We start from the raw sequence: 23,734 nt of genomic DNA on the forward strand, positions 1-23,734 counted from the left end.
TCACGTCTAGGTGCTTGGGAATAAAACACTACAACTCCCGTCGATCCACGCGCTCCCATTATGCTTCAACCAATCATTGGATGCGAATGATTTCTTCTGACCAATGAGCTTTGAGGATACTGCGGGGCAGGAATGACCTTTATTGGAGTATTTTGATCACTAGTCGCTGTGGCGGCGACTCCGTCTTATTTATGTCGTCCTACTGTCACCAAAATCGAGTGGGTTTTTAATTATTTGGTCTTTTTGTTTTATCCCGTAGGAGCGGGCAGCTTGTGAGAATGGGAGGAAATGGGAGCACAGCGAGGAATGTGTCATTCGGACTGGACGAAAACGAGAAGGTCACAGTTATTGAAGGAGTGAAGGTAGCTAATAATGTATTAACCTCTTCAGTTTATTATTATGTCTTAAAGTATAGCGATGAATGTTAATATAGTCATAGGGACATCGAGGTTCGGTACAAGGTACACTACAGGAGCCAAACAGGTGACATGTCCTCGAAAAAAAAACAAATAAATAAATAACATAGCATCATTAGGTAAACATGTATTGGAAACAGGCTTCTAGCTAGCTAACTTATTTACATGGTAGCCGAGTGTTACCGTTAGCTTGTATGCTATATTAGCAACATATAATAAACAGTTATTTTGTGTTGTCAGTCGTACAAAATATTATTTTTTACACGAGGGGAGTGTATCAAAAATGCAAACATAATTTGACACAAGTAGTCTTTCTTTAATTATTTCAGGTGGTCAGAAAAATCAGGATCAGCTGTAAGGCAGGGACTTGCTCAAGGGCACTACAGTAGGTATGCTAACAACATTTTCAAAGCAGGTTTATGTCAAAACAAATGATTGCAGAGCTTTGAAATCACTTCCACTAGCAAGATCATGTGTCTGGATTGTGAAATTGAGGAAAGCTGCAGCGTTTTAAATAAAAACTGGGATAATTAAGGTCCTGAATTTCCCTGTGATGTGGAAAAAGCACTAAGACAAGTTGTCAAAAACTGGCATATTTTACATATTTTTAGAGATTGTCATAAAACTTTTAGCAAATGTTCTTTAATGAATGTTCTGAACGTCCTAATATTTTCAGTGGTTAGATGTAATATAAGTCATTTAATTTGTTTTTTGTTAAATAACTAGTAATACACCTTTATTTGCCCCCAAAACTGAGGTTGTTACTGTGAAAATTTATATTCTCCTGACTGTTTATACATTTTGCTGGTAAAAGAAAGTATGTGACAAATCAAATTGTTTTAATTTTTAAGTGTCGGTAGCTGAAAACATGAACTAACAGTCTATTAAGATATTTAAAAAAGGCGCCTTTAGGAGAATCGCTCATGCTTTTGAATTACTATCAACTAGATGATAAATGAAATTCTGGATGCTTTTTTCCTATTTGTGATCAATGCAGATTCCCATTATTCCAACCCACTAGCCAAGAAAATTGGATTTTTATTTGGAGATGGCCCTGTCAGGTAGGAGAATCACAAGTTCAGTGGTTTGGAGCCAAGATTGTAGCTGAGTCAGCTCTCAGAGGAGCATAACGTAATTCTGCAGTGGGACTCCTTAAACCAGTTGTCCAATCCCAACTACCCCTCTTAGTCCTGCTTCTTTCCTTAGATGGCAAAATGTCTGCTTCTGTAAAACAACAACTCCCACCCAACTCGAAAAGAAGAGTTTGGATCTGGTCTAACTTGTTGCTTACAGAGACAAAACGCATGTTTTACTCCTATCAAAGTGCTCCTTCTTATGTATGCTTTTTGACTCAGCTTTCGGAGGATGTCCTTTGGCGGATGAGGGAATCTCAGAGATCAGGAAGCACTAAGCCATCGGAGCCTCCACAAAGTAAGTTCAAATTACCAGCAAAGACTCTCCCTGCATCACAGGGTCTCCAAACTGCTATGAAAGTTATTATTATAAAGATTATCAGAGAAAAGGGTCAATTTTGCAACTGTGTGTTGCTGTTTCAGATTGTTTTGTACAAATAAGGTAAAATACTGAGCGTAAACTTTTATGTCAACAGATAAATGTATTTAAACACTGTCTCTTAAAAAAACAACAAAACTGTCTTATTATCTGTGTAATACACATTTTATCATTTTTTATATGCTTATATATGTAATTATAGTGATATTTAGGAGGCAGTTTTAAATTGATTCAGATTAAATAACGGCTCTTGTTTGACCAATTTTTAACTTTCAAAGACAAATAGTCTTTTTAACCTGAGCACATCACTTCAAGTAATCATTGCAAATAGTCTTGAGATTTTCTGCATTGGTTTTTCAGGTCAGAAACCCGCAGGACCATCAGCAACAGAGATACAGGAAGAAATGCGCAAAAAGTAGGTGTTTTTTTAAAGTAAAAACGATAAGGTCACTGTCTCTTTTTGTTGGCCCTTATGGGTTTATAGTGCGTTTGTTTTCACATCTTTAGTTTACACATTATATATTGTGTTGCCATATGTGTGATCAAAGGAAGAGGCTCGTTTAAAACCAGAAAATTCAGGGTATCCAATTTTGAATTCTGATCCAAATGTAGAACTTTAAAACAGGTAGATAAAAAAGTTATTTTTTGTTTTGTATTTGTCAATTTGATAAAGATAAGTTTTATCTAATTATATTTATACAAAGTTGTATAAATCCATTTGTGAAGTTGTTGTGAACAGAAGTGTTTGATGAATTCAATCATTTTATTTATTCCCAAGAAGCAAATGTATGAATGTATTAATGTATATATATCGCTAGGGTTCTGTTCAAATTAGTCCTCATAAGTATTTTCAGCACAAGACCTAAAGGTATTACCTGCAAATTTTGTTTAATGCGAGATTTTTGCCTGATTTTACAAGTTAATAAGTCAAATTCGAAATGTCATGCTGGCATATTTTTTTACTCGATTGAACAAAACCAAAAGAGAAAAAACCCAAATTAGATCAGACCTAAAATGTATTTTAAGCTTTCTCTAAAGAAGATAATAGAAACTAAGAAATAAAACTTACAAGTTTAGATTGAAATTCTGTCACTGGGTTTGGAACTTTTGTCATTTAATGTATATTTATATTGTGGCAGATTATTATTTATGTCCCTTATTGTGGAGATATAAATGCATAAATTACATCAGCCTGGTAAAAGGCTAAATAGGTACTTTATAGCTGTACTTTTTGTTTAGTTTGCACCTTATTGGCCAAATAAATGTCAAGTATTGCAGCAGATGTATATCAGGCAGCTCATTACTCTTGTAGATTAATAAATGTTGCTACTAGTGAGGCTTATAGTCTATAATATGTTGTAGTAATGATTTCCTACCAAAATGTGTTTAAAAACACAACAACATTTGAATTATTATATATCTTGTACTATAGTACTCAACAGTACTTGATGTGTACAGTGCAATTTTGGGTTGATTATGACGTTATCGTTCAGGTAAAATTACAACTTCCACTAAAGATATTGATTGAGTTGCCATATTTGGTGATGCTTTTGGTCGTACCTTTCAGTCAAAAGACAACAAACAAAGTAAAGTAAGTCTTTTCATTTTCCCTGTGACACCAGAAAACCTGCAGCTGTGATCTCACCACGTCGTTATCGATCCTTCTGCTTCACTTGTCCACTAGTGCTTAATGGGAAAGAGCTCACAGGTGTTGCTTTTTTGTCGCCAGCAACTATAATAAAAACGTTGTGCCATTTATTGTGTGCTGCTTTGTGCCTTTCACGAAAGTGGATCACATAAGCAGTTCTTACAAACTCAACGTTGTAATGTTGTTGTATTACATTGCTCTAATATCATCAATGCTAACGTACAGGGAAACAGGCATTTTGAAAGGGATTGATTTTAAATATTCCCCTCAGGACTTTCAGGTGCGCTTGCTCTGTCCTATCCCCGTTTTTAGCTGTTCAGATCTGGAAAACCGTAACCATCAAAGTGCGAACACAAAAAAAACTGCATTGTAATTAAGCAAATTGGGCTTAAATTTACCAGTCCCCCCAAGTGTTTGCTTTGCCAACTCGTAGCGGCCGCTGTCAGAACGTGCGTCAGAACGTGTCACCGGGTGCAGGGTGTTTGTGCAAACAGCCGAGGACAAGAGGTGGAGCTCCTGCATCAGCTTCGAGAGGCAGCTGTTACAGGCTTTGTCCCACGGTCATCTTACCACGTTTCGGATTTTTATCTTGACGAACATTTCCACTGACTGAATAAAAGTACACAAGACAAACTGTGTTTTTCAGCAGGACAAAATGAGTCCTTTGTTACTGACACAAGGTTCTGTTTTCCATCTGATCACCACTGTTGCACAGATGTAAACCGTGCAGACGGACCCCCTGAGGGCCTCCTCCACAAAATCCAGTCTATTACTGCCAATGTACTGAAATCGATCCCTCCCTGACCCTGTTGCTTAGCTCTTGAGTATGAACAACAACTTGCATGTTGAGTTGACTTTCACCGGATAAATCCAGCGTCAAAGGTTAACAGTGTTTTTTCCTTTTTTTTTTTCCCATCTTCCCTTCCTTTAGCTTTGAGCGCCAGCAGACTCTGGTTCAGGAGCAGCTGGCCAAACTGGCCCAGAGGGAGCGAGAGACTGCAGCCGTCACAGACCTGAGTGAGCTGACCCCTGCCCTCGTCGTGGAGAAGCAAAGGGTCCGCGAAGAGCAGGAGAAGGCCAAATTACTGGTGAGTGATGTCTGGATCTATGTCAGCGAATTTCAGCCTGTGATTTAGGATCGCTGTTTGTAAAACGAGCCAGTAATAGGAAGTAGAAATTATTTGTTTTTTTTTCTGCCGTGACGTTGTTTTCTTTTTTGGAAATGATTAATAGTAGCAATAGAAATTAGCATGTTTTTATAGTTTTTTCATCCTGGGCCTGTGAGTGTTCACATTGTGAGTGTATTGCCTTAGATAAGTTTTCCCTGTGGCACAATAAAGTGTATTTTATTGTCATTGTTTTTTTTTCTTCCTTACAGCTGCAAATACTCCTAAATTGTGGTCTTTTTTATGTTGTATTTGTCACAAATTACAAATCGCACTGCCAATCTGCTGTGTACATATTCATACATACAGATTGATGTAGTCTATAATTTTCCTACGGGTAATATTTGGAAGCTGGCTTGGTAAACACCACAATAAGTTCAGAGTTAATGTGGAAAACTTTGTGTTTTGCGAAAGCATCTTTAGTAAGATAAGGCTTCACTCTTATGGGCTACAACCAGGCATTGCTGCAGTGTGAATTTAGTCTGTGTTTTCAGTCTTAGAAGAAGTCCACTTTGTACTTTTTTGATACTAAAGGTTTGCATCCATGACAAACATGGACATGGAGATATTTTACAGCAGCTCAGCAATGAAGAAAACTGACCATTTGCTCATTATATCAAGTTGGCTGGTTGAGTTCTTTAACGCTGCTGATATTGATTTAGCCATTTTGTGTTTTAATTTTAATATTTGATGCATTTTGAGATATTGTCAGGAAGTTTGAGCCCATGGTTTAGGTCTCTGTGTGTGTTAACTCCTACATGGAGTGTATTTTTTAATTTTTTTGGTCTGTTTGTGACGTGAACACATTAGTGAGCAGTGCCAGTGTCAGGCTGGGGAGAGTTGATCGAACCCAAAATGCAGGCAGACAGGGAGGAACCAAAGGGAACCTAAATTATTAACAAAGGAGAACAAAAGGCTGACGAGGCAGCAGAACGAAACTAAATACAAAACATTAACAAAAAGTCCAAAATTGTAGCAAACGCGAGACATGAGGGGGAACCAGACAGCGCACAAAAGCGACGACGGACCAGGGAGTAAGTGGAGGAGATGACAAGGTTTTAAAAACAGGAGGTAATTAGAAGAAATGGACACAGGTGAGGGATTACAAACTTGGGTCAGGTGAAGATGGGCGTGGCAGAGCCAAAAAACAACTTACAAAACCAAACACAGGACCCAGTACAAAAGAAACTTAAAGAATAACTTAAACAAAACCCAAATCCTGACAGCCAGTCAATATTAAACACTGATTTTCCTCTTGTTTTTCCACCTGCTTTGCTAAAATTGCACATTGTTGATTTCCCTCTGTGCTGTCTCTTGTGTTCTTCCTAAATGTTCCAGGAGTCTCTAATGAATATCAAATTAATCAGCTTAAAATGCTTGGAAATGTTGCAAGCACTCTCCCCTAAAAGCGCTGTTTACTATGTTTTCTCTGATTACATGTCAGCGCGGCCTTTCGTGTGCTGCGTTTGCTTGTTGTGTGCGTGTAGAAACGGAAAGGCACCGAGGGCGCGTGCTGTCCGTTGTACGCAGCAGAGTGGTGCTGAGGCCTTTCCGACGGTGATGAAAGGTGTATCTGACAGGTCTGAGCTGTGCTTTGATGGGTGTTTTTATGGAAGCGTCATCAAGTTCAGGTGCAAAGCAGAACTGCACCTGTGTAAAAGGAAGTGAAAGCTTTTTTTTGTTTCGAGGTGATAATAGGTTTGAAGCAGTTGCCTGTAAAAGTGTGTAAAAGGTCTAGAGAGCATCGGGTTTTGAGTGTCTACGTGACCGCACATTTGTGTCTTCATTCCCACCTTTTTCCTTCTTTCTTGCCTGTCTTTCTTGTTTGGTTTCACCTCTCACGCCTGTTTGGGCTCACCTGTCTGGCACATTCATTTTCTTTCTTTCTTTCCCTAAACTCCCCCGTTCAGCCAGGTGAACAAAAAGCAACCAAAATCCGAATGCGCTCCTGAGATCGTGGATGTTTTGTTGTAACGTTTCAGCTTTTGAGGAGATTGCGAGAAGCCGCGAGTTTGAATTTAAAGCTTCTCCAGCTTTAAAAAAAATGTCTTTGCTTAGCAGGTGGGCTTCCCTGCCTTCTTGGTGTTTTCTGTCGGCCATGCACTTACCGCCAACAGCACAGCTGGGTGCTCAAAGATCCCCGCTCTTCACCCTCTTCACAACAGAAAACACTCCACTTTGAGTCGGTTTGAAGATGTCGTTTTTTTTATTAGCGGAAAAGACAGATAGGCCTACGTACATTCCCGCCCACGTCTCTGTAACACAAACACAATTACACCAACACGTGTAAAGCAACACCCCCGCCGCTCGGCTTCATCACGGGCGTTCTTGGCTCCACAGCGCGCAGGTTGTGTCTCGCTGTTGGGCTGATGAGGTTGGGGTGTGTGTGTGTGTGTGTGAAGGCTATACCTATGGAAAAGATGAGCTGCCGCCCGCACTGCCTCAGGCTGTCTGTCACAAACACTCAAATTAGCCATTTACCCCTGCCTCAACACCTACAACCCCTGCTTGAATGAATCACACCTGTCATTTCATGTGCATAGCTCTGTGTGTGTGTGTTTGTGTAAACTGGCTCTGCTGAAGAATCTGTGTGTGTGGATGTTGTAGCGAAGAGTTCAAACCCAGGTCAGCCAATACCGTCTTTTAAGGTTTTCCTATATTTATCCTTTTATTTAGGATGAAACTCAGCGTACCTGAGTTGCAGCTGATTGTGCTAAAGAGAAGGTTATGATCTGTATAATATCCCAGCAGCAAAAAGATTTGAGCCATCTCTTTAACTCTTTCCGCTCATGCCGTCGTTACTCTCAAATGTATGTACCCTTTTGATTGGCTTTAGGCTGCCACCGAGGGCTAAGACCTGCCCCTCGCAGAGGATGTGAGGAAAGTTAGGAAACTGTTTACTGACGTTCTGCGGTCACTCGTCAATGTTCGCTGCTGTAGTTACGTTTCTGATTCATTTAGCTGAATTCCCGATGCTTGCTTTTGTTCTAAATCTGCCAAAGACCGTAAACATGTTAGAGGACGCAGAAAATTATAATTAAAAGACATTCTGCTTTTGAATTGTAGTTTTTGACTAGTAGGATTATTTTCCCACAAAAAAAGCAGTTAGAAAATCAGTTTTTCTTCTCTCCTTTTGTTCGATTGACAGAGGCACAAGTGTGGCGTTCTCACACCGTCTTTCTGTCTTCTTATGAGACTATTTTTAAAGTTACATTAACACCTTTTTCTTTTCTTCTCTCGCTCGCCTCCCGTGTTTGCTCACCCCCCCTGTTTGTTCTCTCCACCTTGGAGGTGTCATTCCCGCCTGAAGCAAAGTGCAATTAGTATGCACAGGTACTCCGACACACGCAGACAATAACAATCATCTGCTCGGAGCGACTGAATTTCTCAGGGTGAAAGGTGAAGGTTTGTCCGTCTGTACATCCTTTATCTCCACTTTAGAACGCAGCGGTAAGCCAAAACATTTGACATAAATCTTAATTAAGCACAGTTTAGCTGAATGTTATACATCCAGGAGCCTAAATTTTACTAAACCAGAAAATCTTTTCGGTATGAGCAAAAATCGTTCTATATAAACGTAATTTTTTAAATTCCACATACACGAATAACAGCAGGATAGTTGAAGAGAAGGACTCTATTTATAATGATAGTTTTACTGTTCTCCAGTGTCAAAAAAATTAGCACTTATCATAGATACATCCATTTTCAAACGGTCTCTTTCATTCAGAGGATTGTTAACCTGCGGGGTGGTGACTTTGGTGTTGCGTTTCTTAGTTTTACACACTCGAAATGAAGTTACAAGCCGACCTAATCACGTCAAAAATGCAAATAAGACAAAACAAATTGGACAGAGAAGCTTTAACGAAGACTGCGCAACAGCAGACTCGCACGCCTTACCTAGACAGAAGCCGACAGATTTATTCATCTGTAATTAATATCTTGATGTGAGAATTTTGTTTGCTTGTGCTGTCTGAAAGTAAAATGTGTGATTAAAAAAGTAAAAAAAAAAAAATTAGCCTCCCATTTGGTCACTCCTCATGTCCCTGTTCTCTCACACCTCCTGCTTTCTTTAACACGTATCCCAGATTGCTGGACATGTATTTAAACACCAATATATGTAGCTTTTTAAGCATCATTTGTTACCTTTCTGCCATTAATGTTTACAGCACCCCACCTGTGGCTGTGTATTTTAGTTATGGTGTAATAGGTGCATTGCTATTTGCCCGCAGGTAGGATTGTTACCATGTAATGTGCTTTAAAAACGGCTGTCATCCTGTGATTTGCCACTAGATGGCAGTGTTGGAGCATGTTTAGTTAGCCGGAGGATTAAAAGCAGGACTAACGTGTGCCCTGCTCCTCAGCATGTGCTGCCGGACAACACGCTTTCCCAGAATTCCTTCCTCTCCCCTCTGTTTTCTCGTCTTGTTACAATCTCGTGTGCGATGACTCATCAGGAAGGGTTCGGACTCTGTCCAAAAAGAGCGATGACGAAACGTAGGGCGAAGAAGCCCGACATCCATTAAAGTCAGACTGGAGAAGGCAAACATCGATGCCACACATGTTAACAGTGCTGCCCAGCTGCTGCGTGGAACCACCAGGAAGTGACACTTGACAAGACTGTAAATGTTGTGTTTTGCGCTGAATATGAAGCCTTTCAGCTACAAGATGTTCTTGCTAACCAGCAGGCTCCCCTGCTGTCTGAGTCTAAAAGGCATTTGTCAGTTGTTTTCTTTTCAAACTCTTCTTTCAGCTCATTTATGAAGTTGTACTGATTTTCTTTCACTATTATGTTTTGATTTAATTTCCTTTATCTCAGTGATTATAAACAGTGCTGGCAGCCCTACTCTTAATTAACATTTATTTACTAACACATCCCTTCCTGATGACTAGACTGAGGCAACTTTTGTCAGCTCCTGTCATTTCAGCTGATAATGACTGTTTACTTTTCCAAGTTGTCCCATCCGCTTAACTCAGGTGACTTTTTATTTCCACTTTGACCAAGTCAGACATACTCACAAATTCCTTGTTTTCAGCCCACGTCTGCTCGTTGTTCGGCAGATAAAAAGAAGATGCAAAAGGGTAGTAGCCGTACAAGAATATGACGGTCAGGTCTTGAACCTTTCAGGTTTTACGTTCATTCATTAACAATTAGTTGTTCCGTATGTGTTGTATCAAGTGAAACATGCAGCAGAAATACAAATTAAGATTTGACAGAGACTGATGTTTAAGAAAGCTTTTATTTTTTTTCATTTAAAGTCATCGTTACAAAGCTATTAGGTCAGTTAGGGGCTTGGACAGGAAAACATGGAGGCTTCAGGCCAGAGGTCAGGCAATGAGCTGAGAGGAGATAAACAAAAAAACAAAATTAAGCGTAGTCAGCAGAGAAATGCAGAGGCTAAAAAAGCAAAGAGAAGAGTACAGTAATAAATTCAGATGTCTTCGTCTGGCTGCCAGCCGTCTAGATGAGCCAAACTCTTTGTTAGCCAAAACCAGAAAGAAGGCAAGAAATGGATACAAAGAGAAATGATGAGAAAGGCGAAACGGATCAATAAAACGAATTAATTGAAAGACAAGTTAAGAAAGTGTCTGTCAGTTGAGAGAGGTTTACGTTTGAGCTGATCCTCTGAACGCGAGTTTTCATCATCACGGTGGCTTTTGAGTCTGTCGCCGTCACATACAGTACTTTAAAGGTCCGTGCATGTTTTACCCTCATTGAAGCTTTTTGAAGCAAAGACGCGCCCACTTTACACACGCCTAAATCGCACGTTATCGGCGAGTCTTATCACAGACGTGACATCCTTCCTGCTTGTTAACGCGGCTAAGCCCTTTGTGCGCGCTCGCTCATTCCCAGACGCGCAGACCTGCAGCGTCCCCCCCCCCATCACTTCCAGCGAGGGTAATTGGCAATGAGCGGCGCGGCGCTCCTCGGATGGGGAGATTTTGATCGGCACAGAGCAGCAAATGCTGTCGGTTCAAAGGATAAATGTGCAGGAGCCGAGCACCTCGCCCATCAGAAACGGGTTGGGATGTAATGAGACAGCCGGACAAGTCCCATTATCCAAGATGATTGTTCTCATAGAAGAGCATAATTATTTGTGTCCCAACAATTGAGTCAAAAGTAAACAGGGAGACTTTTGAGACGATCAGAGTCCAAAATAAAGAGATGGTTTGTAACTTCAGAACTATTTATCACTTTCTCATATAAATAATCATTAACTATTTGGTAACATTTGCTATATGACCTGATTTAAAGAAAAAAATTCAAGGAAATCAGGCTACACATTGCACCTTAGAAGTTCAAGTTCAAGCTGATAAATAAAATTGTTTGTCGTATTTCTAAAAGTTCATTATTTTTGCTCTATTATGGTGCTAACGTGTAGACTCGGCGGAGGATTGTTATGATCCCTGTTCAGGTTCTACCCAATCTGTCACTCTTTTGTCAAACAATACCTGCTTCTTCAAAGATTTCTTTTTATTTTCTCGATCTTCGTTCTCACCCTCGCCGTCTTTTTTCCACTTGCCGTCTCTGTGACAGTCTGTGGTGGCAAAGAGGGCTGATGATGAAGTGTTAATTTATCTAACCTCCCACGTTCATGTGACAAAACCTCACATTTAATGAGTGAACAGCTACAGTCTACTCACCGATCCATGCCCCGGTGGCTTTACTACACCTCGTGTGTGTGCTCGCCTAGGTGTTCATGCACCTGCATTTCTTGAATCTTTTTTTTTATTTTTTTTTATTTTTTGACAGGTCATGTAGATGTGAGCAGACCTCTGCGTGAATTGGCGCTACGTAAATGAACTGAATTCAATTGAAATGCGCACGTTCTCACCCTCAGATATTAGTGCGATGACAAACGCGTGACACCTGAACAGTTCTAATTTTCACCAGAAAAAAAGTTTTGCGTTTATTGTTATAAAAAAACTAGAACTATAATAAAAAGCTTTACATATTAAGAATGAAAAAGTGATTTCCTACTACATATACTTTTTGTTGCATCCTAAATGGCTGAAAACAGCTTATAAATTGTAGTTTCTCATATTTTATTACCAAAGTATTGGATTTTGTGCCAACTGGTTTCATATGAAGCAACTTTCCAACAGACTAGTGGGGACAAAAACATTCTCCAGCAAAGTTTTTCTTTTTACTTGTTTTGCTAGGGTTAGCTTGTAGATTTGATAGGAAGGATGTTGAAACTGAAGTTGAGTCAGGGGCAGGAAAGAAGTGCAAATTGAACTGGACATTTTTCACAATTGGCCCATAGTCATCTCCATTTGGCCATTGGAAGTCAATGAAAAATTAGAAATCTAATATACATCATTCGACACACAAACCGCAAATCTCTGCTTTTATTTTGAAGCTGGCTTTGGCTTCTTCTTCTTCTTTCGTCTGTTCCCTTTTCAGGGGTCGCCAAAACGAGTCACCCTCCTCCATCTAACTCTGTCTGCTTTGTCCAGCTCCTTTCTGAACTCCTCACATCATTCTTCCTTCCCCAACTTCCCCCATTTGGTCTTCTTCTCTGCCTTTACGCTTTTCCTCTTCTTCACCACAACAGTCATCCTACACACCACCATCCGATGCTGTCTGGCCACACTCTCCCCTGCCACAACCTTACCGTCCACCATCTCCCTCAGGTTACCTCTTCTACACAGCATGTAGTCTACCTGCGTCCTCCTGCCTCCACTCTTATACGTCACCCTGTGTTCCTCCCTCTTTTAGAAATAGGTGTTGACTACAGCCGTTTCCATCCTCTTGGCAAAATCCACCACCATCTGCCCTTCTTGGTTCCTTTCCTTGACACCAAACCTGCCCATCACCTCCTCGTCTCCTGTTTCCCTCACCAACATGTCCATTCAGATTCGCTCCGATCGCCACTCTCTCATTTATCAAGATCCTTCCAGAATTTCTCTTTCTCTCCAACATCACATCCCACCTGTGGAGACAACACTAAACATCAGACCTTCTACTTCTATCTTCTGACACATCACCCTGTCTGACACTCTTTTCACCTCGACCACATTCCTTGCTAACTCCTCCTTCAGCACCACCCCTGATCCATTTTTCTTCCTATCCACATCACAGTAAAACAGCTTAAACCCTGCCCCAATGCTGCAGGCCTGGCTGCCCTTCCACTTGGTCTCTTGCACACATAATACGTCTACTTTCCTCCTCTGCATCATGTCAGCCAGCTCCCTACCTTTGCCTGTCATTGTCCCTTCGTTTAGAGCTGCCACCAGTCCAGAATGTCCAGTTTTTAATAAGATATGGGTTTCTAAATGTTAATTTACTGAAGTTAGAGGCAAAGCAGTGAACTTGGTTTGTGGAAGACAGGATGTTGGTTTTAGGGATTGCAAATTAAACCAGTCAGAATCAGGCTCCTTTCACAGCAATCGTGTTGTAAACGTTCATTTTGTACATTAAATCTATAAACTTTAAACAGATTCGGATTTTTAATGTCCAGTTTCCTCTTCCCAGCAGATAAAAATCACATTTACACCTGATTGTATATTATATTTAGCAGAACTGAGTTTAACCTGTTGGGTTTAACGCCATTGTATTAAGCACAATCTTTGATTTACAAACAATTTATTTTCGTTCCTCTCTAGTGTTTTATGGCACTTAAATATAAACAACATAATTTAGCAAACTTGTTGCAACACAGACGCACTCACTCGTGAACACGTCGACATCAAGATAATTTATCTAATGTTCTGTAGAATGAAACCTCGCTTCTAGCGTTGTCCTTGTTCACACTGTGAGGCAGTTTAGCATCACCAAATGTCCATGCCTCTTCCGTTTGTGTCAAAGAAACACTTACGTAAAGGCTTACAAAGCAAGCGTTGAAAGTAATTTAAGAAGTGTTCGTCATCATTTGTTGAGAAACTGTGCCTTTTCGTTTGTAAATTAAAGATAAACTACTGAGAATAATTGTTTAGTAAAAGAAACAATAGACCAAAGGTTGCCAATAAACTACATTCAGTGAATACAAAGACAGAAGTGTTAGCACACTCTCATTGTGGAGAGGAAACTAATAAAGCTATTTCTGAAAATAGGTGTATCCTGGATCTCATTACTGAACTTAATGAAGTGGCCCTCAGATCTTTATATATGTATATGTTACAGCTTTTTTTTTCATATGTGACGCCTTAATGCATGGGGTTGCATGAAATCAAGTAATTACATATCCTTCAGCATGCCCTTTTAGACTAAAATAGTAAAGCACACCTTGGAGTTTGCGCCAACCAACAGCATTAGACTATACCTGTGATATTTATTACTGGCACACACGATGAATGTGTTCGCGTTTTATACTTATTTTCACTGAGATGCGACGGAAGCATGCTGTCAGCGAATTAGCTGTTATTTTCTCCTGTCTGTTTGTATTTGTGTCTTTCTCCCTCCCTCTCCACCTCTTTCTTGCTAATTAAAAAGCCAAATCAGGAGTTTAACTGTGCACACTGTGACATTCTCCAGACTAATCCTCATTTTAGCCTCTTTTCCCCATTACTCTCTCTCTCTCTCTCTCCTCTCCCGACTCCCAAGTATAAAGCCACTCCAAAATCTTCCCCCCCCCCAAACACATAGAATTATTCACATGTGCCGCTTGCATAATTTAGTATTTACATAATTGATTTCCGAGCAAGCGTTCCACACTATGTGAGGTGGTGTTGGAGAGCAAAGGGTCTCGTGCTGTCATTCACGCACACGTTGGTTTGGTTGTGTCACGTCCTCTGTATCTTTTTCGTCCTGTTTTCCCTCTCCCACCGAGGCGTGGACGCAAACCCACCATGTTGCTGGATGGTTAAGATTTCAAGTCTTAAATCAAGCATGAAGCGTTGCCAAGCTGGTGCATCTGGTGACCCGCTTGATACACGCGGCAAACATATTCAGCAAAGCATACGAAATCAAATGGAATGAGATCCATGAAATTAGTGTGGTTATATTGAAGGCGCAGCCTTAATTTTTCTGCACTGATAAATACTTGCCCCATTTCACCTAAAAATTACTTTTGTAGATATAGGCGGTTTCTTGTCCTAATGATATGCATGAATTAATCTGTGGCTGGACCCCAGCTCTTATTTAGCATCCTGAAAAAGTGGGATTTATCGAAGGGTTACTTGGTAGTGAGAAAGCTTTGTCTGGTGTTAATGATGAACATGATTCATTGTCTGTAATTAAATTTGGTTATCTCCTGGATATAACCCAAAGTAACATCAAGAATGTAAAAACAAGGCTTTAGGGGGATAAAACAGAAATTCTTTTGTCACTTTTGACCAATTACAACAAACAGTGGGTTTGAGTGGCAGGTTAATTTGATCAACAAGTCATCCAGCTGTAGTGAAGAAGGATCCTTGCTATTTTTAGACAAAGGGAAGAGAGATTGTCCGTATGCTATGTAGCATAAACTGTACAGAGTTTGGCCTGAGGAAAACAAGGTATGGATCGCAGCTTTGATGAACATTTTATTGGCAGCATCACCTCATCTGTGTCTGTTATAAAACATTATGTTTCTATAGTATTTTTACAGGCAGGGGAAAAGTTTTATGCTGTTGTTGCCTGCAGTTTTAACCTATCTGCACGCATTTGTCAAAATTTTCCATTTGTGCGATTTTATGTTTTTTTTATTTTTATGTTGAAGATACTTTAGAGCAATCGTTTTAGCACCCATCCTGAGCTTTTATGTTTTATGAGTCAATACAATAAGGTTTAGCCGTCCCAACACATTAATAAGATGATTAGGGCTGCACAATACAAAACAAACAACTTGCGATATGCAATAGTTTGTTTTAATATGGCAATGACTTTCTATTTTGCCAACACTGTCATATAAATCAGGCGTGGGGATCAAGGCCAGAGAGTCTGCTGGATTGACCAAATGTATCATTAGCTTATAGAACCTAAGCTTAATGAATTTAAAAATACCAAAGAATTAGCCTAAGTCTAACTGTGGAAACCTCCAGGCTGTGTGGTTTTGCTTGCTCAGTTGACTCAGGCTTTTAATTTTTACGTTGAGGCTGCTGACGGTCGGTCATCAGGGAACTCAAAGCCACAAAAACAGCGGGTAGATGTACCTGAAATTCCACAGTTTGCTTTAGCCCACTGACTTCATCAAACTGCCCGTTTGTGAGTGTGTGTTTATCTGTGTCTGCATCACAACAAGCCCCTTCACCTCCTTTCTAAAGCCTTTCGACTATGGAAATGGGACCTTCACACTTCTGTAAGCAATCTGCAGGGGTCCACAACACACACACACACACACACAGAGGCACATCCAGACACATTTGGTTTTGGATCAGCGGCTGAAGAGCGGGGAAGTTTAACAGATGGCATCGGCTGTATCCGTTACACAGATTACCCAAAACCACACATACCCGTTTCTGTAGCCACTGGCTTTGTGAGTTCACTTCATTTAACCAAATGGTGTTTTTATGAGGCATAGCAACATTAGAGCCACCAACTGATTTAATCTGTCCCTCTCTGTTCTGTATCTAATACCAGACTGGGAGCACTTAGTTGGAAAGTCAGACTGTGGCATCGTACATGTCTGAACAGTGTTTGATTTGGTGATACTCTAGCATATGTGGTGATATGTAAATGACTGTGTGTGTTGAACGCAGCCATAAAATGTTATAAGTATAGATTGTAAGCAGCCACTCTCCAGTTCTGGCCGGCCCACCAAAAGGTGTTGTAAAACGAGCAATAAATGTGCAGAACACGCTCTTTTAGTAACTAAAGCTTAAATTTAATTATCTAAGCTAAAAAATTCACCCCTCCTTTTCGGTAGCAGTAAATCTTCATGTCATGTCGAGTGGAGATTCCGGCGAACCCAGTGTGCAGGCTCACGGCGAGGGTTTAAAGGAAATCTAATTTATTATAAAATAAAAGAACAAAGGCTGACTGTGACAAAGTGGTTCATTTTGTGTTTATCACTTGTCCCTTGTTCTTATTTAGGCGTCACTTACTTTACCATTGGTTATTGGTTAAATTTGTTTCAAAGTATATTTATGGTTTTTGTTTTCCATTTTACTCACCATTGTTTGTCTTTGTAGATCTGCAGCAGGGCAGGAGTATGGGAGGGGCCGGCCCAGTATTTCCTGCTTTAATGGCTGGATGATGTCATTGATTACCTGGCTGGGTTCTACCAATTAGAGGGTTTTCTTTTGAGTAATGCTTTGTTTTTCTTTAAAGTAATTTTCTGGATTATCTTGTATTATATAGTTTATTTTGCAGACCATTTTATTATGTTGAGGAGTTTGTAAATTAGATTAATAATTTTATTCTTGTTTTCTGTTTAGATGTTTGTTGCCTGATCTGTTTCATTGTGGCTTAGTCCACTCACGCACAGGTGTGTTGCCAAATAGCTATAAAAACAGTATGTTTTGGAAGCTGAGGGGAGGTCTGTCTGAAGAACAAATAAAAAGAATGACAAGAACTGAAATGGATGGCTGATGACGATTTTCTGTTCACCTTCTGACCCTTTTGCCTACCCTACCTTTACACTGACGAAGCAGCACAACAAAACTATCTAAATCCAAGGACTTCACAGACTTGAGCGGAACCAGACAGCAAGGGAAATACGACTAACGGACCAGCAGGTAAATGGAGGAAATGACCAGGTTTTAAAAGGCAGAGGTTAAGTAGGGAAAGTGGGCACAGGTGAGTGATAAACTAACAAGGAGCAGGTGGAGATGGGCGTGGCAGGTAAACAAGTGACTGACTGAGGACAAGTAAATAATGACAGGGGTACGAAAACGCAAGGAGCAAGAACTGAACTAAGACAAGACTTAACATGAAATAAAACAAACCCAAACAGAAACATTACTCAAAAACACGAAAACCCCAAATCCTGACACTTTATTTTGAATTTTATTTAATGAAGGCCAGAGTTCTCAACATGGATCTAATAAAGAATTTAAAATATATTATTAAGACATAGCAAAAGGCTCACTGTAGGTGTTTTCAGCCTGTAGGGGACCACTTTACAGCTCTTATAACCATTTGAAGTAGTTCAGCGCATTTATTTGCATTCATAGTCCCTATGACTACATATATTGGGTCTATTTTAGTCCCTGCTTCAAAGTAGACACTTTATTAGTTCAGCGGGGACTCTTGAGAGACATAAAGGGATGTGATTGGGTCATGCATAAACGTACATTGATTGGCCAAGTAAGTTGAAAACTCTTCCAGCACCTGCATTATTAAAACTGCATTTGCATTTCTCAAGTAATGGATGCAGTCGTCGCCGTTATCTCCTATAATCTATTCTTCTTTCACCGTGTGCAGCACAGAGTAGACAGATCGGTCGGATCATCTTGGCTCTTAAGACTGCAGTTAACAGTTAAACTAGCAACACACCTCCAACTACAGCGTCCTCTGGTAATATTGACGGCGAATGTCCAACGCATAAGTGGCCGTGCTGACCACAACCACAGGGTTCCCCTGGTGGAGCAAAAGCAGACATGTCGATCATTATAACCAGTCTATAATGAAACTAATCGGTTCTTAAAACCCTCAAAAAATCTTTATAATTGGTTCGAAAGAACTTTATGTATCACAACCACCGTCTCGTATGAAAATTATTGTTCAAATAGGCTAATTGCATATATTTTACACATAATAAACTCTGCTCTAGAAGTTTCTTTGCTTTATATAAAACAATATTAAACATTTTTGATAGCATTCCAGTATCAGGAGCATGCAAGGTGTTTAGCAACTGTAAAACGAAACCATTCTGATGATAATTTAAGGGGTTTTCATTTATAAACCTAACCAAATAAAACAAACAAAAAGAAAAAAATTGCAGTAGAAAATTGCGTCTACACAGGGCTCACAGCAGACCTGAAGAGTGAAACAAAAACAGTAGTCTCACACCGGCGCCAAACTCAACTTTGTTGCTATAACAGCACAGTTTATGGCTTGAAAAAAGAATTATGTTGTTAGTGCGACTGCGATTAGGCAGATTTCTCGACAGTCTAGCTGCACTGCAAGGTAATGGTAAACAACTTTTACTCTTCACACTCAACTCCACTCTTCCTTCAGGATCTTGTTCTAAAGAACATGCCAAATTTTATGTAGATAAGAGGAAGGGTTTTTAACCAGGACGAGAAACAGACAGATGTACAAAGTCAGATCAGTTTTAGGTGTCTATTCCTTGGTATATCTTTACCTCACCTTTTTTCTTTACATTCATAATACACTTGTTTGTATTCTTCTTTGACTTGCTAATGGTTCTTCCAACTTTCTGCTATCATTTTACCTTCTATTGTCTCTCTGAACACTGTTCTTTTCTGTTTCCTAGCCAGCAGATTTGGATGCATGGGTAAGCAGCAATGATATTGCCTTCTTACTTTTTTTTTTTTTTTTTGCTTTTTTTTCCTTCTCTCTCTTCAGCTTCTCCTCTCTATTCAAATGTCATGTTTTCATTGTGCTTTAAAGCAAGGCTGCAAGTGTGCTGCCACCACCATTTCACACAACAATACTTTGGGAGGTATTCAGCTAGAAAATTACACATCATCTGTGCTTCTGGCAGGAGTGATTTTACATGCAAACGCACACATACACACATCCTCTTAGCATCAAACAGCCGCTGTAGAAAGAAAAGGTGCAGTGAAGGCAGTATAAGTATTTTCGGATGTGCTCCTCAGTGATGCGTGTGTCTGTTAAATTAGGATGAGATTACACTGGATTACAGTAAATGTAATGTCAATCTGTGTAAGTGGGCTTGTCTTGAATGTTTGTTGCCACCGTGTCATTAAAGTACGGAAGATGACCTGATCAGGGAAGGAAACACTGTTCCGTCTGATCTACACCATATTACTTTTAATAATGCATAACTAAGGTATAGCAATCAGTCATAATTACACTGTGACGGTAAGTACAGTATACTGTATGTGTGATGATTTGTCTTTCAGTGCTACAGACGTCCAGGTCCTGTTGCTATCAATTTTTCTGCCTCATCCACATCCAGTTTTATTGTAGAGGCTCTGTGTCATTATTATATTTCTGTAGTTTTGCTTTACTCTTATTAGTTTGAATTAATGTAGATTCATGAATGCCCTATTTGGGCACCAACTACCATTTATTTTAAAAACAAGCAAGTGCAGAGTTTCTCAATCTCTACAGACTAAATGTTTGCATAATTCTACAATCCTATCCATACCATGGGTCAAATAACCTGCATGTTTCTTCTAAGAATATACATTCTTCCCATCATGCGTTATTCAGTTTTCTGAGCTGTTGAGGCGCTTCCTTGATCTTATTTATTTATAGCAATAAAACGCCAAGGCCCAGATTCCCAAAAACACGCAAATCCCTGGTTTTTGCTCCAACCTTTGAGCATCGTTTGCCCCCGCGAGCTGCTCCTTCTCAACCTCGTATTCACAAAGCGAACAGCACAAACAATAATGTGGTGCAACACATTTGTCTAGTTTGGCACTTATGTCTAATTTTCACTCTTTTTGTGTCAAATTACTGCTGTCCGTGCTGCATGTGAACATGACCACCAGCCACAAAGACATCAGGCAGAAAAGAGACAAAAAAAAAAAGACTGAATTGTTTTCTTACAGGTCTTACAGGATGAAGTATAGAGGCACGTCTTAACACTGCATTAACAACTTTTCCCTGTGTCAGGAAGGAATCATGTTCAGGATGGTGCACTATGTTCTTGGTGTCTTCAAACCATAATGCAGGATGGACATTATTTGACTATTTGTAGGTGCAACCATGCCTGATGCTCATCACTGGAAGGGAGGACCAATTATACCTTTTCCTGACAAGCCTCTCCTCTCTCTTTGTGAAGGTGGCAGTGCAGCAGATTTTGCTTCTTCCTCAGTTTCTTCTTCTAAAACACTTTTACCACCAGCTCTCAGGAGGCGGTAATGAGAGAGCTGATCTTTGAGAATCTGATGCTTTTAGCTCTGACAATAATTTATGTAAATATGGGTGTTTTTTTTTTTCTTTAAGTCAACCGACACCAGTATAGAGAGATGTTATTTGGATGGCAGCACAGTTTGAGGCACACAACTCCCTTTGTTGCTTTGTGAATTAAGGGATGCTCAAAATTGGTTTTATTCTTTATTAGTTCCTGCAAAAACCGAACCTTTTCTGAATTGAGGCCTAAGATCCTAGAACAAGAGGAGTTCATCTCATTTCATTGGTGTTTGAGATCAGATAAGTTAGTTAAGTGAGTTTTAGGATTGTGTATGTCATTTGCTCTGAAAAGCAAAAGCATTGTGATTTTATGTGACGTGCATGCTAACTTTAGTGCCCGGCACATGACGGAGTGACCGTCTCTACAACAAAATTTCATGTTTTTATGTTACGGAGTTAGAATTTGCAATGTTCCACTTATTCAGTGTCAGTGTTTTTTTTTAATTCTTATAATTAATTTTAGGTTGATTAGACAAATAAAAACAGAGGAGTTAGTAATACAAAGTCAGAGTAAACTTCACAGTGCTTCTTGGAGCATTTGTTCATTCACAACCTATTTTTAATGCTTTATTACAATTCTACTACCTGTTTGTCTTAGTTTGATTTACGTTCATTCTTGAAATTCAGTTTCATTTTGGTGTTGAAATCGTAAAGCAGTTCTAAAGCGGTATCAACAGACCCTGTGGTCCCTTGCGTTTGAAACTTGTTTTCTCTGTCACTAAAATTACATCTTATTTCTCTCAAAACTTTCCGTAAAATGTCTGTCTTCAGGCTAAACTGCCAACTTATTTTTAAAAGTGTCGCTTTTTTTTTTTTTTTGACATCTGCCTTCTGTCTTCCTCTGCTTGCATGCTGCTTTGCCATGGCCCAAACTGTGGGTCTTCCTGCAGCCAATCCTCCATCCTGCTGCCTGTCAAAGCTTGGCTCAGTGGGCTTATTAAAGACTTTCACCTCATCCTAATGTCAGCAGCGCCATGTCAGCTCCTGCCACAGCTGTGCCAGTCTCATACCACCTCAGTAGTTTTGTAAGTTTTGTCATATTATGTCAATGCACCACCAAATTTCTTCTCAGAACATTCCTTTGTAATATAGCTTCATACATTTTTTCCTCTAAGTGCATTATTGTACGTATTCACCAAACATTGTTTTTAAGAGTTTAACTCTGCATGAATGAATCAGACCATAATACGATTCTGGGAAATACTAAAAAAACATAACTTTCACTTTTTACCTAAATACTTTAGAAAGGTAGTATATGTATATTTGGAAAAATGTTTTTTATATATATTTTGTTTTCCCACTGCGGGTAAAAGGATGTATCTGATGCATCTTGTTGCAAAGCCTGTATTATAAGCACACGTGTACTGACATCTGAAAGCACAATGATTAAAAATATAAATAGTTACAGGTACTGTGGATGTGTAGACTCAGTAAGTGACTTCAGGTACTGCTTATTAAGTGGTCATGTGTATGTAATCAGAGTTTAAAATGTGATATTTTAGAATATGTGATTTATAAATGTGTGCCTAGTTGTTACTGTTCTACTCGAATATGATGCAGAGATGATTGATACTTTGAGTTCAGCTATAAATGATAGGTAAAATGTGTATTCAAGAGTTTTTGTTTAAAGCTATAGTTTTCTAGTGTAGTAAAAACCCATCTTTTTGCCACAGAGCAACTGGGTTTGCTATTTCACCATTTTTTTACTGGATGATCCAGATGTTCCCAACTGTAAAGGCAGTAATTATTTGATCCTAACCAATGAAGTCCTGTTTAGCCTCTGTGTAAATGTGAATTTGAACATGCATTTTAATGGTGTGGTATTTTACAGCAGAAAATATTTTCACAAGCTTCTCCTTTCCCAAACATGGCTCAATATAAAGAATTTCTGAAGCAGCTTCAATAGCTGTCATTTTAAATTTGTTTATTATTATTGTTATTTTTAGCTTTGCTGTCATCCTTAACTCCTCTCTGTGTCTCGTCTCTCTTGTTTTCTTTCTCAGGCCAAACAGCTGGATCGAAAAGAACAGGAGCTGGCCACCGTTTCCGGTTTCTACAAAGAGCAATTAGAAATACTGGAGAAAAAGGTAAGAGTTTTCTTTTACCCGCTTTTCCTTTCCGGGTCACAGGGATCTGGTGTCTGTCCCTAGCAGTCACTGTGCGAGAGGCGGGGGGACACCCTGGACAGATCCCAAGTCCATTACAGAGGCACATAGAGTCAAACGAGACAAACCACCATTCCTGCTCTCATTCACACCTAGGGACACTTTTAGAGTCACCAATTAACCTAACGTGCATGTTTTTGGTCTCTGGGAGGAAACTGGAGTACAAAACAGCATGAGCACAGGGAAAACATGCAAAAAGTTAAGAGTGCTTGTCCTATTTTATGGACATATACAGTTATGGCACTAAAACTGTCACACACATATATAACAACAAAAGAAAGAAATATCAGGTTATGAGTGCAGCTGTTTGTTTCAGAATAAAATCTTTTCTACTTTTAACTTTGTTCACCTTTTTCCTCTGCATGCAAATAAAAACAAAATATCCTATAGAACAGTGGTGTCCAATCCTGGTCCTGGAGGGCCACTATCCTGAATGTTTTAGTTGTTTCTCTCCTCTTCAGCAGGTCTTCATGTTCTGCAGAAGTCTGCTAATGACGCAGTCATTCACATCAGGTGTGTCAAAGCAGAGAAATATCTAAAACATGCAGGATAGTGACCCTCCAGGACCAGGATTGGACACCACTGCTATAGAAGGTTGTCTTTGAATTGTCACATTGGGATTTCTGTGCTTTACAAGGTTGAATTTAACATTTATACAGTGATTTAGAGCAAATTTAAAAGTATAAAAATATATTTTGTGTAATGTAATAAAACTCCAAAATGACACCTTCAGTTGTTTGATAACATACAGGTGCTGGTCATAAAATTAGAATATCATGAAAAAGTAGATTGATTTCAGTAATTCCATTTAAAAAGTGAAACTTGTATATTATATTCATACATTACATACAAACTCATATATTTCAAATGTTTATTTCGTTTAATTTTGATGATTA

General features: G+C 39.4%; 1 protein-coding gene across 1 annotated transcript in view; it reads left to right on the top strand.

The window, feature by feature from the left end:
• Positions 1-118: 118 nt before the first annotated feature.
• LOC108239834 (MICOS complex subunit mic25a-like) overlaps positions 119-23,734 on the top strand; it is a 42,490-nt gene continuing 18,874 nt past the window's right edge. Inside the window, exons 1-6 of the mRNA XM_017422788.3 lie at positions 119-362; positions 1,772-1,847; positions 2,289-2,343; positions 4,508-4,664; positions 19,043-19,063; positions 22,677-22,760. Coding sequence (XP_017278277.2) covers positions 279-362; positions 1,772-1,847; positions 2,289-2,343; positions 4,508-4,664; positions 19,043-19,063; positions 22,677-22,760 — 477 coding nt within the window. The 5' untranslated portion in view covers positions 119-278. The remainder of the gene's footprint in view (positions 363-1,771; positions 1,848-2,288; positions 2,344-4,507; positions 4,665-19,042; positions 19,064-22,676; positions 22,761-23,734) is intronic.

The sequence above is a fragment of the Kryptolebias marmoratus genome, linkage group LG4 (assembly GCF_001649575.2).
Source record: "Kryptolebias marmoratus isolate JLee-2015 linkage group LG4, ASM164957v2, whole genome shotgun sequence".
Lineage (NCBI taxonomy): Eukaryota > Metazoa > Chordata > Actinopteri > Cyprinodontiformes > Rivulidae > Kryptolebias > Kryptolebias marmoratus.